The sequence below is a fragment of the Chaetodon trifascialis genome, chromosome 1 (assembly GCF_039877785.1).
Source record: "Chaetodon trifascialis isolate fChaTrf1 chromosome 1, fChaTrf1.hap1, whole genome shotgun sequence".
NCBI lineage: Eukaryota > Metazoa > Chordata > Actinopteri > Chaetodontiformes > Chaetodontidae > Chaetodon > Chaetodon trifascialis.
In genome coordinates, this window is record NC_092056.1 from 1,784,098 (window position 1) to 1,805,425 (window position 21,328).

Consider the following 21,328-nt stretch of genomic DNA (forward strand, 5'->3'; position numbering starts at 1 on the left):
CCTGTTTGCAGAGACGCAGTCCAATCTTCAGGTACGGGGTCAACACCTGAGGTCTTTACCTCATTGTGTACAGCTCTACATTGTCTCTGCGTCTTCTTCATTGACGTTGGTTACTGTTGTCCACTCTCACTCTCTTAACTTTCAGGGAGCGTTTTGTGTAGTTGCTGGTTTTCTTGTTAACCTGTCAGGTGTAATTAATTTGCTTTGACTGGGTCACAATGGAAGGTCCCATATTGAGAAACTCTGGCTCGTATTTTCTCTTAAACCACTATTGCTCTTCTTTTCTTCTTCAGGAATAACAGGTCTAATGAATCTATTCATCCCGTCCTCAGCACTGACACGCAGGTGCTGCGTCGTCCTCAGCTCTTTTCTAGTCCTCCTGCTTAGTTTCTCAGCTTTGTGACAAACAAACAAACAAACGTTAGAACAAAGCAAAGATCATTGAGTGAAATGTTTTGTGTGCATGACATGGTGATGAATGGTTCACGGCACATTTAAGAACGAGGAATTCAGGGAAATTAATGAGTAGAAACAATGCTGCACTTGTTTAAGCTGATAACTGCGCCTTCTTGTGATGCTGCTGCTTTTTTTTTATTTATTATGTGCTACAGCAGATGCTGCTAACACATTTAGTTAAAACACTAGTTTCTGTTCAATTAAGTTTTAAAGTTGTGTTCATAATTTTCTTTTAGTCACGTCAGATTTATCCTCATTACGTTTCTGAATTTCCGACACTTTAACATTTAAGATTTTTCTGAAAGCTCCAGATCTGGATGGCTGCAGCTCAGGAGGCTTGAGGAGGAGGAGGAAGAGGAGGAGGAGCAGCTCGTCCACGAAGCAGAGGGTCTGGGTTGTATTGCTGTGTAGTTCAGAGCAGGTCTGCACGCTGCACGGCGGCTTCTGCCATCAGAGTGTGTGAATGGGTGAATGTGGCGTGTGTTAAAGTGCTTTGAGTACGACATGAACTCAGTCCATTAGCAGTCCATTTACGATATCCTCACATCAACCGCAGTCCATCGTTCAGAGTAATTAAACCCAAATTCATTGTTGTCTTTTTCTTAGTGCATTAAGTTTTTAACCACCACACAACCTGCACCAGGGGCCTAATGACACAAGCCGTCAACATTTTAACCATTGTCACACGTGACGTGAATGCCGCATCAAACACCTACAGCCAGGGCCAGGACTGTACCAACACCTGCCACAGAAGAGGGGGGTTTGGGGATGCAAACAGTATTTCTGTGTTCATTTTTAATGGTGATAGTGGACGCAGAGCTGCTGGCTAACTGTCTGTCTGGTGTTTGTTTGCAGTTCGTTCAGTTTTGTCCTCCCCTCGTGTGTTATAATGGTTTGGTCCACCGGTAAACTTTACATATTCTCCTGTTTGGCCTTTAGTTAGTTTACAGAAGGTGTTCAGTTCAGTTTATTGTGTTTTGCATTCAGTACTGTTTAGGGGTGGGCAAAAATATCGATATGGCAATATATCGCGATACTTTGTCTTCTGATTCAATGCCGATATTCAAAATTTGAATATCGATATTTTTCAATTAATAAATCATATTTCAGACAGGTTGTAAGTCCAGTACGACTTCCGCGGGGTGTTGCTGTACCGCTACCTCACTACAAGGCACTCTTCTTCTTCTTCTCTTTTATCCCCTGGCGGTTGCAGTGAGGAAGTGGAGCTGGAAAAAAACAAGCAAACATGGCTGGTAACGTTAAACTAGAGACGCCCTCGAACTTTAAGGCAGATGTTTGCAGGTACTTTGGATTCCAAAGGAAAGGAGAAACACACAGTGAGCTGGACAAAGAGTACGCTCTTTGCAAACACTGTTTTGCTCCCATTAGCTATTCGGGTAACACAACGAACTCATTTAGCACGACACCACCCGACATATTAGCTCAGCTCATGTTGTTCATGCAAATATGTTGTAACTTGCACTTGTATAGTTACAATAAAATGGCATGGATAATTTGAATTACATTGTTTTGACTCAGTTTGTCCCATGAATTATCACTATCATCTGATGTACATACAACTCGGATTTTAAGACGCATAATGCCTTTTACATTTTTCAGTGAACTAGGTAGAATATCGCAATGTATCGCAAAATTTGGATATCGCAATATCATATCGTATCATGACTCAAGTATCGCGATGCATATCGTATCGTGAGGTCCTTGGCAATACCCACCCCTAGTATTGTTTCATTTTAGATGCCCAAATTTGATGCTGGATTTGGTTGGTTCAGTCTTGCAGTCTCAGTCTCACAGCGTCGTTTTCAGAGGAAAAACTCTGAAAACCTCCTGTGCACTTCCTGCTCAGCAGACACACAGTCAGATGCTGGCTGGTGATCACAGTGGAGCATTTAGCAGCTAAAGAAGCAGATATTCCCCGCTGGAGGAGATGAAAAGCAGAGCTAAAAGAGAGGAAACGCTGGACTTACACTCAGCAGATAAATGATAAAGCTCCTGTGTAACTGCTGGATGTGTAAATAAGCCACTGCTTTCATTTAGATTCACCGTATCTGCTGAAAAGGTGATGATTTGTCAATGTTGAGTTCACTGCTGCTCAGTTATTGGAGTTTTAATATACTTTTTCTCTCTCCTTTTGTATTTTCTTGGGTAATAAAACACATCTTTTAAATCTAAAACCTGCTCAGTCCCCCTGCAGGAGTGATGTTTCTGCACATCTCACGAGTGTGGAGAGTGAATCGCAGAAATATGAAGAGTGGGCCAGTTGTGAGTGCAAACGTGCACATTAAAGCGCTGTGCTGGCGTGAGGAGCGTGCAGGCGTTTAGATTCAGGCGGTTAAACAGCAAACTGAAGTGAGACGCTCCACTGATACGCGTGGATGTGAGTCTCAGTGACATTTATAAAGCAGTTTCATAAAAGATACTGGAGTCTTAACTGCGACGGCGGCTGTAACGGTGATGAGATGTGAGCCTGAACGTGCTTCTACGACCGATTCACAGAGATTCACAGACTGAGAAGCTCAGAAGCCTTTCAGACGCTGGTTTTATGCCGCTGACATAACGGCGGCGATGTCGTCTAACCTTCTGCGGGAACGGGCCGCTTTGATACTCGAACACGTGGTATCCACGGCAAGAGTGGGCAGCAGTTAATGTCTGTAAAATATTAGTGTTTAACACAAAAGCTCGCTGACATTTGAACATTTCGCTTTTCTGCAGCTTCGATTATGTTGCTCGCTGTAATTTAACAAACTGCAGGAAATGCTGAAGGATCATTTTTCTTGTGCTCGCAGGAAAAAACCCCCATGCTTCATAGCGTCAGGCTGAATCACAGCTCCCCGTTGTAGGAGAAGGACATCGCAGCGCCGGTGCGGAGAGCCAATCCCCCCTCAGGGGCTGTGGTGAAATTTGATTAAAAAGTTTGTTGGTAAATTAATTTTGACCAAACACAAGGGGCATGCTGATGCCGCTGTAGCCGTTAATTGGACTTGGCAGTGGGGCCAGTCCACTCGTCAGCGTGTGTGTGTGTGTGTGTGTGTGTGTGTGTGTGTGTGTGTGTGTGTGTGTGTGAAGCTGCGTTCGTGTCGAGCAGGACAATCAGCGTCCCCTCAGACTGTGTGTATCATCACTGAGGACCTGAACGAAGCGCCAGGATAAACATTCAGCTTTGGTGAACACACACACTCTCTGATGCCTTTCTGAGTGGAACAAAGACAAGAGTGTGTGATATCCTGACAGCACACACACACACACACACACACACACACACACACACACACACACACACACACACACACACACACACACACACACACGTAATAAGCTTATATAAAGCAACATCAGGCACTTTTATCCCTGAAACGCACACCTCTCCTATGCATTCCCTTGATCTCCGGCACTGAAGTCCTCCATACGTTCAAAGTCTGACACTTTCTTTGTAATTACACATTTCTATGATCGCCTCCTCTCCTCGGCTCCTCGTGCAGCGCTCCCTCGCCTCTCCGCTGAAATCACTGCATCATTCCTGCACTTAATGACTCGCTGAACTCAGTCTGTGGAGTAATGAAAGACACACGTCGTCATGAAATGCCAGTCTTCTCCTGACCGGGGTCGAGAGCCAGACGAAAGCTCAGAGGACGGACCGGCTAATGGCTGCTGACCCCACAGCGTCACCCCTCCAACGCGGGCGACAGGTATTAGCTGCCTAATGAACTCCATGCTAATGAAGAGCAGGGGGAGTTCAGAGTCATCTATTGCCAGGCAGAGCACAGGTGAGTTAACACCTGATGCTGAGCGACTGCTGCGGTGACGGATGGCACGAAACAGAGGCAGAAAAACAGTCGAACAGGGTCTCGCTCCGGGTTAGATGGTGTGCCGCTGTGAATTAAACACAGGAATGATGCAGTGATCAGACGTCTGCTCTGTCCTTTCTGTTAGCCTCCTCACGCCACGGAAAGATGAATTCATGCTAAACTAATAAGACTGGCATGTTTTAAACAAAAGACATAAACACTTGATAGCTCGAGAAGCTAATCCCTTTTCAAGCACGGCTGAATTCTTCATGTCCTCTGAGACCATCTCGTCTGAGTGGGGGGCGAGAGGGTTTTCTGTGACATCTCATTAACCTCTCAGCCTGCAGCTGCACTGGATTATGGGATTGAGAACAGGCGAATGAATCTAGGTAATGTGTCAAACTCGTTATAAACTCAGCTTTATGTCGCACAATGGGGAGAAAATAATGAAAGTGGTGGGGGCTTTTCAAAGGTCGCGCAACACTGAGTCACACAGGGCAGAAAACCGCCGCTGCCTTAAACGCACCACCAAATCAGATTTGAATCTAGACTTTCCACATCTGTATCAGCTCATCCAGATCTTTCCACCGGACCCAAACGCTACAGGCGCCGACAGAGAGTCTGGTTTTTAGATCAGGTTCAGCCCATTCTGCTGAGTTCAGGTTCGGTTTCGGTCTAAACTTTCACCGAAGCAGCTGGATTTCATTCCTGTCGGATCAGAAAAGAACAGTTTGACATGCTGGGGAAAAGGCTTACTGTCAGGTGACAAGAAGACGTTAGCTTACAGTAGCTTAGCATAAAGAGTCAGAGTTCCTAAATTCTCCTTCCTGTGAAGCTCCATGATCGACAGGTTGCGTTTCCTTCGTGTGATCCACACAAACGGAGCTGACGAGCTCGTGTCTGTGGAGCAGGAAGTCGCTGCTGTTACAGCTGTGATTTGAGCCCCCACAGGACACCCCCACATCAAACCACTGTACATTGTTTTGAACTATTTTTTGTCGTTTAGCCTCTGTATGTCAGCAGAGAGGACAGAAAAGGCAGGTGGGGATTTAGTTTGCCTTCAAATCAGGTTTTTGAATGTTACATCTAAAATATGTTTTAAATGATTTGACGTGACCAGTGCACGAGCGTCACGCTGCCCATAAAGCGTTTGTCTTCGAGCATCTTTGGGGTGTTTTCGGGGTGTGTGACTCTCCCTGTGGCGTGGTCACCGGCGAGCGGCGTGCGCTCAGGGTGATTACAGCGACCTGGCAATCGCAGGGCACAATAAGAAATCAGAAAGGCAGACAATGCTGGCTGAGAGCATCGCTTGTTGTTTGATTGTCTTTGCTGTTTGCGTTTCCACCTGTTTCAAAGCAGGAAGCTCGGAGGGATTAAGAAAAACACACTCTGCACCTGCGGCCTCGGCGACGGCTGACAGAGGGGCAGAAAGACGTTCAGACGCTGATGCGTGTGATACAAAACAAAGCACTTCACCGGCCTGTGCGAGCTCAGCCTGATGACCGGCTGTGGCATTACTGATCCTGGAGCAGCGACTGTGAACACGCCAGGTTTAAACTCCAGTCTCATAATTAACTCCGCTGATCGCTCGCAGCGCCGCTCGCTTTGTTTTCAGTCTAACGCTGCGTTTAGATTTAAGTAAATGTCTGACGTGTCCTGCGGACTTAAACGCACCGGCGGGTCTTCTCCTGAACACCTTGAACTCGGCGACCTCACAGATAAAAACACTAAATAAGAAGGGTGAGCGAGCCCCGGCGTCTAATTGCAGTAGAGGTAATCTTCATGAAAGACCACACTGCACTGTGTCCCCGGGGGTTTTTGTCTCTTATTGAGTCTACAGCAGCCTATCAGCTCCTACCGGGAGCTTAGTTCCTCCTTTCCTTCGGTGAATTGCCTCCAGGCGGCCTCGACTTTGTTCCTCTTGTCTCCCAGTGGAGGGATGACCTTCCCATCCCATTCAGGACTGCAGTCGCTGCCTATGTACCGGCGGGGATTGAAAACTCATCTCTTCGAGAAACATGTCACGTCCGTCTCTGCCCTACCTTCCTCTCACTCCTCCGAATCACACCTCGGTCTCCTCGTCTCACTGCTGTCTTCTCGCAGAGAACTTAACCTCATCCACCCGCACAACTCGCAAACCAAGCGTAAGCTGCGGTGCTGCTGAGCGCGCAGAGGTGAGTCGAGCAGGAAGAGAAAAGCTTTTAGTTACGATCACACTGATAAACAGCAGTCATGGAATTAAAGAGCAGATCGACACAATAAACCCTGAACTTGAGGTCCATTTACGAGCTGATTCCTGAGCTTTCAGCCACGTCTCCGAGCCTCTCTGGATGCAGCCGATGAAGGCTGAGAGATAAAAGATGCTTCCTTGTCATCCATCCACGCACGGTGCAGTGCAGCTCGTGGAGGAAAAAACCGGGTTTGTGCAGGTCCCCGGTGCAAAACAAAGGAATGAATGATGCAACGTTCACTTGGAGTGAAGCAAACATTCAGACTACACATGAGGCGCAACAACAGGATGGAAAAACAGGCACAGAAAGGAGGCGCAGAGCAGGGTGCTGACGTCCAACGTGCAGGACAACGGAGACAAAGTACTGCACACAAGTGCACGCTGTTAAAACAGTCTGAGGGTCCCTGAGGCATGAAGTTCAGACTGTTTTGTCCAAATTGATGTTTGCTGAGGTTTTTCTTTTTGTCTGCACGTCCAGCGAAAAGACAAAACCCAACAGTCCGTCTGTCCGTCCTCTGACTGCTGCTGTCTAAAGACCTAAACAACGCACAGGCGTGACCTCTGCAAACACACAGGACAGGAATTTTTTGGTTTGGTCTCAACTACGAGGTACTTATACTATATTGACTGCATCACTAAAAAGAGACTAAAATACAGTTTTCATTGACTAAAACTAAACGAAAACAGTCACAGATAATTCTGACTAAAATAATTCTGACTAAAATAAGACTAAAATGTTCAGACTTTCAGTCGACTGAAACTTGACTAAAAAGAGGATGAACGTGACTAAAACTAATAAAAACTAAAATGACAGCTTGACACAAAGACTAGACTAAAATTAAAACAGGCCTCCAAAAACAACACAACTGTCTACGGGAAAGTTTATACTGAGAAAATGTAGAATATCAGCGGACTCGTCGGTGGCTAAAGCCTGCTGAGGTTTACTGTTGCAGTGACTGATCAGCTCATTAAACCAACAGTCCGTTAATGTCACTGCAGTAATCCTCACCTCACATCTGTCGCCATTAGGTTGTAATTGTATATAACATGTGGAGGGGTCAAAGTGCAGCGCGGTGCTGCAGTCACGTACGCAGCTCGGAGCATGTTGTTCACGTTCCACTTGTTTAACTGCTGCTTTCCGTCTCCACTGGCACTAAAAACAAGAGAGACGGAGCGCAGATGGATCTGAGTGACGGCGAGGCTCCTGATATTAAAACACCCTGGAGTGCGGTCGCATTTGGAAGAATGTTCTGCCTTAAACACAAAAGTTATTGTAAGAAATAAGACGGCCAGAAAAGAGTCGATCCGGCAGCCAGTTCTCTTCTGAAAGAACCGCTGAATAATTGAGGAACCACAGCTTGTTTGTTTAGTCTATTGTCTGGATGGTGGGACTCTGACCTTTGGAGTCCGACGTGCAGAGAATACACCAGCTGTGATCTGTGCAATGGAGGCCGATTTGGAAATAAAATCTATTCTTTCTTCCCCTTTGCAAGAGTGCAAAACAATTACAAGCATGTAAACTACGAACATGTCGTGAAGAGTGAAGGCGGTGTGAAAACGGCCTTCTGTGGAGCGTCGGGGAACAAACGCGCTCGCGAACACAAATCAAACGCAGAAGCCGCGGAGCCTCTCTGCAGTGGATCTGTGTGGATTTGGTACAGCGGAGCTGAAGAGTGGCGCTGGGAGATAAGGAGGAGGCTCAGGAGAGACAAACGGAGGAGCGAGAGGAGAGAGGAGCAGCTGACAGAAAGCGCCGGCTGCATTATGTTGTTGCACACCTTGACAGGCTTTCTCTAACGCGGATGCCAGCGAGAGGAAGCGTGTGAAGCGAGGCTCTGGAGGGGAGTTAGGCTGCGAGAGGAAGCAGCAAAAAGTGTGGGTGTGTGTGTGTGTGTGTGTGTGCTGACGAGTCCAGCTCTGATAAACGGCGTGTCCGGGCTCAGCGGCGAGCGAGCGCCCACGCTGGCCATCGACAGCGCGGCGGCGTCCCAGCAGTCTGCAGCACACCGACTCGACCTTGACACGCTTTTACAGGAAGTTAACACATCAAGTATGAGAGTCAAACTCAGGAGGGAGTAAAACACGGTGGATCAACACGTTCCCTCAGGTTTAGCTGTTTTCCACCATCTTTGCTATTTTTAAAGACGAGCGGGTTGAAAAACAAGAGAACGGGTGGCAGCGATGCTGCGAAGCACCGCACACGCTGAGAGACGGCGCATCTGTCTCCGCACGCTCATTAGAAAAGTTCTTCTCTGTTCCCGACGGTCAAAGTTCATCCATTACGAACAACAAATGCGTCCTTTGTTGTCTCAGAAGCTGCTCGCAGCTCATCAGTAAAAGGCTCGTTAATGCACTGTGCTCGGGCATCATCTGTTTCCATGACAACAAATGGAGACCTGTGCCAAATTCATCACTCGTGTCTTCGTGAGTCACGGACAGAAGAGCGACGGCGGGCTTTGTACCCAAGCCTAACGCTGCAGTCTGGGTTTCCTGCTCTTTGCTCGGCTCTTCCAACCCCAGGGAGAGGGAGAAGTGAGGTCAGCTACCCAGAAAGCCTTGTGTTCAGGGGTCACTTCCTGTAGTCGGTTGTGATTACACTGTCACCTCTATCAAGCCACAGCTGAGCTCTATTACCGGAGGACAGAGAGGTGTATTTTCAGGTGAGCTGAGGCTGATGGAGTGCAGCCGGAGTGGAGAAGGCGTCGCTCCCAGTTGGCTGAATGAAAGGAGGAAACAGCAAACGCCTCAAATTAAAAACACCTGCTCCCAGCATGCTCTGTGAACGGCTGTCTCTGCCTGCACCTACACAGTCCTCCACGAGTCTTATTCGCTGTGACGTGAAGTCCTATAAAACACCTCTGCTGAAGGGCTCAGCCTGAAAGAAGCGACGCGTTAGCAAGCGGCCGAGGCGTCTGAAATCCACCTTACAGCATCAAACGCTCTCAGCAGGCGTCAGAGACGGCTGAAGGATCTGCAGTTTGACGGAGAGACTTGGAGTCCAGCGTCACTTGAACTCTGACGACGCAGCATCAGAAATCCAGTGCGTCTTCCACTGAGCTGGTTTTACGCTTTCTGGCATCCTGACAAACCAACATTCACCTTGTTTTAGCTCCGTTTTAGTCTCCACCACCTCCTGAGAAGAGACCAGGCTCCACTGCGCTCAGCAGACTGAGCTAACTTCATCTGTAACTGCAGATTACTTTCATCACCCGTTAATCTGCTGGTTATTTCTTCATACGCTGATGAATAGTTTAGTCTGATGTCTCTTTCCTTCTCGGTAAAAACTGAATATAACTCAGCTACTGGACTCCGTCACTTCTGAGGTTCTGACAGGTCTGCAGACGTAATCTCTGTTAATTAAAATCATTCACTTCATAAATTGCACTAACTTGCTGCTTAGTTCTTTAAAGAACTTTAAACTGCTTCTTTGCATTGTTCCCTGCTGCCATCGTCTCCTTCTCGCCGTTGATAATCTCTCTCATCATAATCATCTTTACGTGATAATTGCCATCTTAGCGTGTGCTTATCTGCCACTTTCTTCTCCCCTCTGCGTTCGAGGCCTCCTCTGACATCTCCTCCTCTGTCTTTTCCTCTCGCCGCTTCACCTCTCTTCTGTCCGAGCTATTTATATTTCCTGGCAGAGCAACAAAGTTCTTCGCCTGGACGGGAGTTTGGAGAAGAAAGGCGGCCGAGGCTCAAACTTCACCAGCTAATCTAATCTGGTTAGCTCCGGTCCAAGAAGACGCTCAGGACAATCTGTCTCCTCACTTCAGGTTTGTTTCTACATTTGCTATGAAAGGAAAGAAACCCAAACACTGGAATCATGTAAAGATAGATGATTAACGATCAATAATTCTTCTTCACATGGACCTGTTTCCTGGAGATGACATTTGTCCTCTGCTAAACACCAAAAGTTTGAACATATGATCCTCATGAAGGGAGGATTTACTGCAGACTGCATGGAGAAAAAGAGGAATATTTGTTGTCGAGCTCAGTGTTTGTAAGAATTCACCGTTCATGAGCACACAGGTTCGATTATCTGCCCGAAACAAATCACAGCTGGGCTGAATCTCCTTGGCTTCACTTTCACAATAATTCCTAAACTCATTAAATATCGAACTGGAAGAGTCTCCACTTAACTCATCAGCCTTAGAGAAGCAGGTGTTGTCCACCAATCAGGATCCAGACATTAAGCCTGTAAATTCACTCAACACAGGCTGCTGCAAAGACACCACGAAGCCTGATGAGGAGCGGTGCTTCACCCTGAGCTGTGCACATCACAAAACAACACGATGAGAAAAATGAAACCACGAGGGACCTTTAAATCTGTTGCTGACCACAGGATCCATTTCCTCCGACCAATCAGGAGCGAGTCAGGCTCGATGAGGGACGCTTCGTTGTGGCCGCGCAGCGTCTTCAGAGCAAATTACATTCTTCCACAGGTAATGAGCAAGTGACAGGATGTGAGGAGGCACGCTGCGGTGCATTCATCTAACGTGGAATATTGGCAAAAAAGATGTTTTCTAATCTGTTTTCCAGCCTTCAGATTTGCCCGTCACACTGCCGCTCTCTCTGCGAGGCGAGGCCGACGCGCCCAGCTCGGCTTTATTACCAAAATAAATAAGAGGTGGTGAAGAGACGGCGGCGAGGAGACTGAAGGAGGGAGGTTAAAGTGAGCCAAACTTCCAGAGTGAGATTGAGCTGATCGACGCTCTCCAGCCTCCTCTTCCCTTTAGCCTAAGTGGCGGCAGATTTACCCAACCCCTGTCTTGACTTGGCCCCAGTCCCCTGACACCTGGGCAGCAATAAAAACAGGTAAACAACAGGGAGGAGGGAGCACGCCAATAACAAAGTGGGACTAAAGGGGCTGTGTGACTCATTAAGTCAATAGCCCCTCAAATCCCCCAGTCTCACACACACACACACACACACACACACACACACACACACACACACACACACACACACACACACACACACACACACACACACACCTGTGGTTTATAGTGAAGTGGACTCCCTCAGCACCCCCGAGGGCAGGATGAGTGTGAGGAACTGATGAGTGGAACCAAACAGCAGAAATGAGATTCATATTGAGATGCAATAGCTTCATTTCCAGTTTAAAGGTGCAATCAGTGCAATTTTTACTGTCCCGTCCCCCAAAACTGGCCTGAATGTGGCGGCGGTGGCGAATTGGGGGGGGGGGGTGTTAGAGCTGCTGATCAGTAACCATGACGCAGGAAGATTATCTCCATTTCAGGTGCTGAAATTTTCAAAGCTTTCAAAAGTCTCAAAGCAAATCTCATCCGCTGTGCGGCTCGCTCGGCCCTCAGTCGTCTCAGAAAGCTCAAAAAACATCAGCGCTTTGTCCTCCAGTCGCATTCGGAAACACGTGTTCACGTCTTTGCCATCAGCAGACTCGTAAACTGTGAGGATCTGACTGAGATTACGTTTCTGATCACAGGAAAAATTCCCAGAATTCAGTCAAAATGTGGCGACACCTTCAGTGTTTGTGCTGGTGAATCATGGAGCAGCCTGACTGCTGACGCGAGGCGTGCGCTGACATCATCTTCTTTTATTTAAGGCGCATTGGATCGCACTCTGACATACTTCCCACCCGCTCTTCTCTCTGCAGAGCGTCGGACTCTGCAAACAAACCTGAACCTGATCCGCTCCAGCGACCGGCGCAGCATTTGGTCTAAAGCCAAACAACAAATTAAGATGTTCTGCTTGTTCGTTGAACATTTCCGTTATTGATCTGCACTAATTAGCTCGCAGGCTGACCCGTCCTGTGGAAACGCTCCCTCATATCATTAACTTCAGATGAATCTGAGATCTCTGATCGTTCAGACGTTAGATCTTCAGGGTTTCATCGGGTGTGATCTGATCAAACGACTGACTGCGGCTGCAGGTGTGAACGACGGCACAACAAACCCTCAACAAAACACACAAGAAACAAACGTCTTTGTGGTTTTGGACGGAGGCATTGAGAGGAGCTCCGTCACAGACGTGTTCTGGTCAGCTGACGACGGGACTGTTTGAACAGTTTCTTTTCTGGGAAACTGCACGTCGAGCTCGTCTTAAACTGACCCTGCCTGCTGTTTGCGTTTGTCCCGGGCTCGCCTCCTCACGGCGGGCTGCGCTGTGTACTCACCGCTGGAGCAGTCCAGTCCTCCCCAGCCGGGCTCGCACTGGCAGGTATCAGGGGACACACAGCGGCCGTGGGCGCACTCCTCAGTGCACAAGGCTTCAGAGAAACAAGAGGACACAGAGGTTAATATCAAACTGTCCGGACCTCCTCTTCATTCATCCAGACCAGCACCAGTGTGCCGCACCAGTGCATGAATCAAACTGGTTTGTAGATACAAAAACATGTCAAAAACATACATTTCTTCCAAAGTCAGACTAAACTAAGACAGCAATAACTTCTCTGTGCAACTGAAGGGTGTGAATTTCTCCTTTGTCAGACACAAAATATATTTTATTTGTGTTCAACGAGCCAGAAAAACTCAAACTTAAAGTATCATCACATCGACTGTCCAGAAATGACTGATTTTATGTGTTTGTTTTAACCTGCAGGAGGTTTTCTTGAGGGTGATCAAATCAGGATGAGACAGACGGTGTTAAGTCGTCGAAGGAGTTCGAAGAAAAGCTAATTTTTACGCAGCGACCTCGAACAGCACGTTCGCTGTCTGTTTATATGCTGTGTTTTCTCAGTGAATATTTCTGCCGTGACTTTAGGTTTTTATGTATATACTCTCAGCAAAGCAAACAGCAGCACTGCAGTAGGAAGTACTGGAAGGTACTGTGTAATGCAGTACTTTGTATTCAAAGAGCTGGAAGCTAAAATCCGCTTGTCTGGACTTCTTTTGTGCTGAGATGCTCCTCTGGTGAGACCTCAGGGCAGAAATGTCCTGTGACTGGAAATGAACAGAACCTCATGTTTAGTCATGTTTACACGCCGGCTGTCACCCAGAAGAGATGCAAGAAAGCGTGTTTATTATTTCACTTTGCATGTGGGAGAAACGACCTTCTGAAACGTCATTTTAATCCTCAATGTTCAGCTCTGTCACAGAGCCAGCCGGACGTGTGTTTGACCGTGTGTGTCCACGTTAGGCTGTGATTGGTCGAGTGGCCTGATGTGTGATTCTGAAGGCAGTCTTATTTTATGGTTTAATATCGAGGTGTTGAGTTTTTTGGAGCGGATTTCGCCCCGGGTCTAGCCCACCGTGCTGTCGGAGCAGTGTGCAGCCTGAGAGGAACAGCTGCAGACGGACCTGCAGACGGACCTGCAGACGGACCTGCAGACGGACCTGCAGACGGACCTGCAGACGGACCTGCAGACGGCACTCAGGGCTAAAAAGGTTCATCTCTCCACACGACAGGTAAAAAATAACAAGGCTGAGAATCATTTAATGTGTATTTTGGTGAGTGTTCTGTTAAAAAGCAGCTCGAACGGAACATGACAACAATATGAGGCTAAAGCGGAGCTCTTCGCTGCACAGATGCGACCAATCAGGCGGGAAAATAAACAAGATTTTAAGCAAACTGACAGGACGCAGGTTTGCATTTAAGTTTGTTAACACAGTATCTCCCAGAATGCATCTGAAACACACGTGCACGTGATTCCCGCGTGTTCAGACATCACACGTTTTGGTAGAAGGTTTTGTGTTTTGCGTGCATGCAGAAGGAGCCCATCCGTCATGTTCAGCCTCGCCTTCGCGGCTGTGCTGTGTCGCCCTTTCAATTGTTGGTGCTTTGACAAATGAACGTATCAACAGATGAACCTACGTGGAGTACAAATTGTGAGAGGCTGTTAATATTTATGACTCCGCCGACCTTAAAAAATCAACTGTGGCTGGATGCTGTGAGTCAGCCTGCTGATAGCGTGCGAGGCAGGTTATCTTCCTCACGCAGCGCACAGATAAGGCAGCACTGACATCTTCACTTTCACCTTAAGCTTCTGCAGCTGCTGTAATATTTCATCATGACACGACCTTACAGTTGAGAGCTGTCGCACACTATCTGAGGCTTCACGACCGGCGGCTCTATCACGCCGTAATAAACGACACAGAGCTGCCGCGTCGCCATCGATTAGCTCCGAGGCCAGAGGTGGGCACGACGAGGAGCGAGGAAGAGGAGGAGGGGAAAAATAAAAGGAAAAACATTAGAGATGGCAGGAAGGAGAGAGAGAGACAAAACAAAGGCAGAGTGAGCGACACACACACGCACACACACTTTTCTCTCCATGTTTAAAACCTGACCGTGAATCTGAAGACGTCACTCGCTCTGACTTCAAAGAGCAACGTGTAAAACTTCAAAGCCAGAATCACACCGAGATGACGTTAAATTCTGCAAACTTGAATATTTTACTTCCAGCGATGCCACGGCAGAAAAAGACATATCAGACAATGTCCTGTGTGTGCTTAGTAACAACGTCTCACGTGTGTCTCCACCAGAGGATTTACAGAGTAAGTCTGTGTACAAGTACACACTGAATTTTCTGTCTGAAGGATGTTTGACTCTGTGACTGAATCCTTACAGACGTGATGACGAGTTTACGCTCTTTGTGGAGAAAAATGTCCAGAAAATCAGCAAAAGGAAACATTTAATCCATCCGCTGCTGTCAGGTGAAAGTTAGGAGCTGCTGTGCCAAAACAAACAGTTTGGTGGCGCTAATTCTCCGTCTGGTGTCGTCACAGCTGCAGAAGAAGAAAGCAAGCCGGCGTGATGGCGAGAGCTGATCTCAAACGATGGAAATGTGACATCTGTCTTTATTTTCTTTAAGTACGATGTTTTTACTCTCCACTCTGCCTGTCAGCTGTGCGACAACATCAGAAAAATCGAATTATTAAAACGCATGCGTGCATGTCTGCCCTGAACGCTCACTAATCAACACTTTTTTAAACTCAATTTAAGCTGTGAAGTCCTGCTGGGAGCCGCGCTCTTTCTCCAGGTTCCATTTTTTACATCTCTGTTCAACAGCTGAAAAACAATGATTCAAAACAGGTAAAACCCATGAAAATGGTCATTTAAGCCATCGCGCTACGATGACAAATCAAAGCTTCGCCGTCGCCTGTGCCACTTTCTGACAGCGAGCAGCTGAACTGTGCCTACTGATCTGTTCTGTGAGGATGGCTTGTGTACAGCAGCATGAATACTGCATCGTACATCAGGTCGGGCTGTGCGGGGAGACGGCGGGCTGACAGCTCGGAGACTAGACGCCGCCGCTCTGCTTCTGTTTGTGGAGCTGATTCCTCTGCAGCAGAAGAAGGTGGAGTTAACGAAGGAGGAAGCCGCTTCAGCTTCGCCAGCTTCAACACGCAGCTTCTCCTGCATCACACGCGCTGAACAACACCAGCTGTGTTTTCAGGCGATGAGGTGTTTCTCAAAATTAGCACAAAAAGTGAAGTGCTGAGTTTGGAAAGTTGCTGGAAGTTTGCGAGCAGAGAGGAAAATGGCTGGAGCAGATACAGGACTTCCAGCGGCCTCGGTGAAGCTGGTTTTTATGGCGTTTTGGCCACAGAGGGGTCGTCTCTCTAAATTTATAGAGGCGGTGCGTTCACACTTTACAGGCGCTGCACACCGAGCGCAGGTCTACACTGGTGGAGGAGGGACTGAGGTAGAGCTCCTGCCTGCAGCACTGAAAGCTTTATGTCACATATATAATAGAAATATATTTATTATACACACACGCTGTGAACAGGACTGCTGCAAACACACAGGGTTCAGTTTGATGAGAGAAAAGTGTCACCAGAACCAGAGAAGGAGCCCTAAAACTGTCACAACACTGTTCAATATGAAGAATATTCATGTCATTATATAATTAAGAGTTCACTGATTCAGGTGGAGGAAGAAGAAAAAGAGGGAGAACAAGACGAGGAAGAAGAAGATGAGGAAGAAGAAGAGGAATAAGAAGAGGAGGAAGGTGGAGGAAGAAGAAAAAGAGGGAGAACAAGAAGAGGAAGAAGACAAGGAAGAAGAAGAAGACGAGGAAGAAGAGGAATAAAAAGAGGAATAAGAAGAGGAGGAAGGTGGAGGAAGAAGAAGAGGAAGAAGAACAAGAAGAGGAAGAAGACAAGGAAGAAGAAGAAGATGAGGAAGAGGCAGAAGAGGAAGAGGAAGAAGAGGAATAAGAAGAGGAGAAAGTTGGAGGAAGAAGAAAAAGAGGAAGAACAAGAACAAGAAGAGGAAGAAGAACAAGATGAGGAAGAAGAACAGGAAGAGGAGGAGGAAGGTGGAGGAATAAGAAGAGGAAAAACATGAACAAGAACAAGAAGAGGAAGAAGAAGAAGAAGATGAGGAAGAAGAAGAAGAAGAAGAAGAAGAGGAGGAGGAAGAAAAAGAGGAAAAACATGAACAAGAACAAGAAGAGGAAGAAGAAGAAGTAAAACAAGTAAAAGAAGAAGAAAAAGAAGGAAAAGAAGATGAAGAAACAGAAGTAGTAGCAGTAGCAGTAGTAGTAGTAGTAGCAGCTGTCGTGGCAGTAGTACGTGCAGTACGAGCAGCAGGTCGTCCTGGTGCGAACTCTGAACTTTACTTCGTTTGCTTTGAGGAAAACGACGGCTGAGGCGTTAAAGGAGCAGTTCGTCACTTTGGGAAAATGTGCTCATCTGCTTTGATGTTTCATATCGCAGTAACGCCGGCGGCCATTAGACTTTGAGTACACGCTCACACTGTGATCCTGATCTCTGCTGTTATCCATCACGCTCTGTCCTCGTGTCTCCTGTCCATCTCCACTGTCAGCTGTCAAATAAAGAGGAAAAAAACCCAAAAAAGACTTTGTCCTGATGAGGAGGAGGAGCGGCGCCATCATTCATCAGAAAAGAGTGCCGTCGCTCGAGACTCAAGAGGCCATTCAGCATTTAGTTTATTCCTGTTTACTGGTTTACATTGTGTTCTCAGCGTGTGGACTAAAGGGATTCAGGTCAGGTTACGGTCCTGGTTTCACTCTGCCTAACTGTGTCTGTCTGCCTCTGTCCGTCCTCTGACCCCGTCCACGGGCTCCACCCTCGGGTCGGTTATCTGTCAGTTATCTGTCGGTGTGGGTCGGAGGCAAACACAATGAAGTGAGGCGTCATCAGATCAGCCTGAACTTTTTAATGAGCTAACAGCCGTCAGGATTAGCAGTTTCTGCGAGTGCGCTTCTTTGTGCTATCCAGCATATTTTTAGAAAGAGGGAGAAAATGTCTTACAGGCCTGGATTTTAATAAGAGAGCCGACGACACACGCTCTTGTAATCCTGAAGGAGAGTTGATAAATCATTAAACGGGCGCCTAATCCTTTCATCCTGTGGATCGGAGCAGAAACAGCTACAAGGAGGATTACATCAGCGACGGCTACAAAAAGATTAATAGATATCAAATTAAATAATCGCTACCTAATTCCAGCTATTGTCTCGCCGTGCTGAAGCGGTCTGCAGTGCCCTTGAAAGTCTCAATCGGCTGCTGGAGGAAGAACGAGGGTGGAGGTACGAGCAGCGGCGGGCTCGACCGTGGCGCCCGACATCGACCTCGGCGTGAAACGATCAACTCTCTGCAAGGGTGAGACGAGCTCCTGATAGCTGATCAGATTCAGACCTTTCCTTCAGGATTTAATTAATCCAGGTGGTCGTTAAGGATGTGCGCTGATTAACGTCGCTTCCATTGCTAGCCGGCGCCAGAGAAGCTGCTCGGTTAAACTTCTTATTTCATGAATGCACGCATTTAAACTCCAGGATTACGTCTTTATGCTGCGCCGCGGGGCCTCCATCATCCTGTAATCTGCTGAAGTCTGACATATTTAATCTGTCGGGTCATAGCAACAATAAAGACGTGAAGGTGATGTGGCGCCACGCGCTGCTGCGTGCTGTGCAACGCGTTTTAAAACACAAGCAGCTGATGGTAGAGTGTGTTTTACAAACCAGATGTTTTTAACATCATAGGTCTGTTTTCTTACTGAATCTTCCATTTAAACGTCAGTGAAACAAGTCGTCCTACCGCGGGACAGTTCGTAGCTCTTCCTGGTGCTCATTGGCTAAAACTGTGGACAAATGCAGGCTGAAGACACGGAGCTGAAGACGCTTCAGAGGTCAATGAACGGGCGTTTGGTTCATCCTCGGTAACCTTTCATCAGACGTGTTGAGCGGCGCAGGAGGAAGCTCAATTAACGTTGCATATTTTTACATCGTGCTCTGACGCTGAACCTCGTGTGATCTGACAGCAGACGGGAAAGTGATGAAGTGAGCGTCTCCAGAATGCACGCCAAATGGCCGAGAGAGCTCTTCACCTTTCTGTCGCCTCCCTCACAGAAGCTTTATTTTAATCTGGACCTCCTCCAGCTTTTACAGTCGAGTCGTACAATGTAATATAATGAGCTGAACCAGAGACGGTTTTATTTAGAGTCCAAACTGTTTGATTTAGCTTCATGCTTCAACTGTTTGTGTCTCAGCTATGGATATACTGTGTGAGGAGGGTAAGCGATGGCAGATATTGACAGAAAATGAGGCGTTTAAGCTGCTGTAAATCTGAATATCACAAAGATATTTTGAAACAAGCAGAGACTATGAATGTTATTTGGCTTCACGGGTTCATAAAATGATGAATTTCTTCATAAAGAGACGAACACGTTAAGTGGACTCCAGAATTTCTGTTTTTGTTTCAGGAAGTGATGGAAAACCCCAGTAACTTCTATCAGATTTGCTGTGGAGGTGACGGGTGGCAGAGGTTACGCTGAGGGGGGAGGCCGTTAACGGGTGAGGCAGGTCGATGGGTGAGGAAGTCACAGACAGCCAAGCTGCTCCGGTTCAACGGCCAGAGAGGCGACGCAAACAGCATTCAGGATCCAGGACAAGAAAGAGAAGACAGAGCGGACGAGAATGAGAAAGGGGAGAAATTATCCTGACAAGAGAGAAAATGGCCTCAGGCTGAGATGAAGAATAACAAAAGCTTTCCTCCATCTGCAAGACAGCGAACTCCAACAAAGGACGGGCGCAATTTAGGGCGCTTACCGAAAAATGGAAAGTCTAGACGCGAGGAGAGCAAACGTAAGGCACCCTGCACAAATGTTTATTCAAGACGCAGAGACGAACAGGAAATGAAGAACAGGGGCGAGCTCACAGAGCGGAGGGAGGAGAGGAAGAGGAAAGCCCTCTAATCAAATCAGCAGCCCTCCTCCTCCTCCTCCTCCTCCTCCTCCTCCTCCTCCTCCTCCTCCTCCTCCGCTCGCTGTCGGGGAGGGAAACCTTTCAATTAGCTCAGGCCGCCATCGTCACAACAAAAGACCTGTCCGAGGCCCTTAATGTGAGCCGAGCGGGCGTCTCCTCCCGCTTAACGCTCAGGAAGAGGCTTCCGGCGATCAAACTACTCAGCCAACGGGAGCGGGAGGCTGTGTGTGTGTGTGTGTGTGTGTGTGTGTGTGTGTGTGTGTGTGTGTGTGTGTGTGTGTGTGGAGGCAGCATCGCACAATGGAGTCCAGGGGTATTTGTCTCGGTCCCCCGGGAAAATCTAATAAAGTTGTTTACAAGCAGATGTTGAATAAAGACACACAATACGCTCCTCTTCACCCCCCCCACCCCCCCAGGCAGCCCATTCACTCCCTCACTCCAATAAGAAAAAGCAGCGCCGCCCTATAGAATTTACCATCTAGGGTGGATAATTGATTTCTTCTGCTGGATGGAGGAACGTATAGCAGCATGAGATAAAGGGGAGGAACCCTCCTCCTCTCACAGGCTCTGCTCGCAGGCGGGCGGACGGACGGGCGGGCAGACGGACGGACGGACGGACGGACGGACGGACGGACGGACGGACGGACGGACGGACGGACGGACGGACGGACGGACGAGGAACGGCTTCGAATGAACGTCCCAACACTTGACCCTCGCCATATGAAATCCATCCTCGCTCTGGGCACTAATAGGATTCATTTCCACGGAAATGCTCAGACATGTCCACAAACAGCCGAATATACAGACACAACCTCTGAGAGACTACAGGCAACGTAAAAGGACGGCCTATCGTATGTGTCCTCGCACTACGTCCTCGCTGTGAGACGCTGCACAATGGCGTCCATGGTGGAACCTGTGAAGATGGGACATTTAAGAGAGTCAGATGTTGTTCAATTTCTGAGTGCATTCTGAAGTTATATTTTGTGGCCGCGTAACAAACTTAAGTCCATATTCAATCTCCTTTGAGCTCGTCTTTGGTCTCCACACGTCTCCTGAGGCCTCATGTCAAATCCGTGTGCGCTAGAGACGTATATCTCCACCACTGAGGCCGATTCTATACGCATCGCGATACGCAGCCACCGATACGATACATTAACGATACACTGAAGCCTCTGTCGATGTGATGCGATTCGCTCCTGTTCACGATACGATACGATTCAAAAATGATTTGATAACGATATGACTTGCTTGCAAAGAGATTCGGTTCGATATGATGTGATCCAGTTAGTTGTGGTACGAGAGTGTGAAGTAATCGATTTAACCACAGAATTTACCGATGCAGACAGGCTAGAAGAGATGCACCATAACTTCACCCGTAAATTATATCCGATGTGCCTTGAATCTACTGGCGCAGTCGCATCGCAAAGGTTTGTATCGGATCACCGATATGAATCGGTGAATCTCGTCATCCCTAGTATGCACAGAAGTTTCCACATGTGTAAAACTGTACGTGCATGAGCAACAAAACCCGCCTCGACTCCTCCCATAAATGACCATGCAAATGACCAAAGCACGCCCCTCGTGGCCAACGGCCAATCCTGCAGCAAGACGCCAGACAAACACTGAGATCAGGGTGCTGATTACTGAGACAGAGGAACTGTCCTAAAATTAAAAAAGCTAAGGTGTATAATG

General features: G+C 47.6%; 1 protein-coding gene across 1 annotated transcript in view; it reads right to left on the bottom strand.

Annotated features, from left to right (window-relative positions):
- Positions 1-21,328, bottom strand: part of LOC139350189 (multiple epidermal growth factor-like domains protein 11) — a 75,164-nt gene that overhangs the window by 47,017 nt on the left and 6,819 nt on the right. Inside the window, exon 4 of the mRNA XM_070991440.1 lies at positions 12,647-12,739. Coding sequence (XP_070847541.1) covers positions 12,647-12,739 — 93 coding nt within the window. The remainder of the gene's footprint in view (positions 1-12,646; positions 12,740-21,328) is intronic.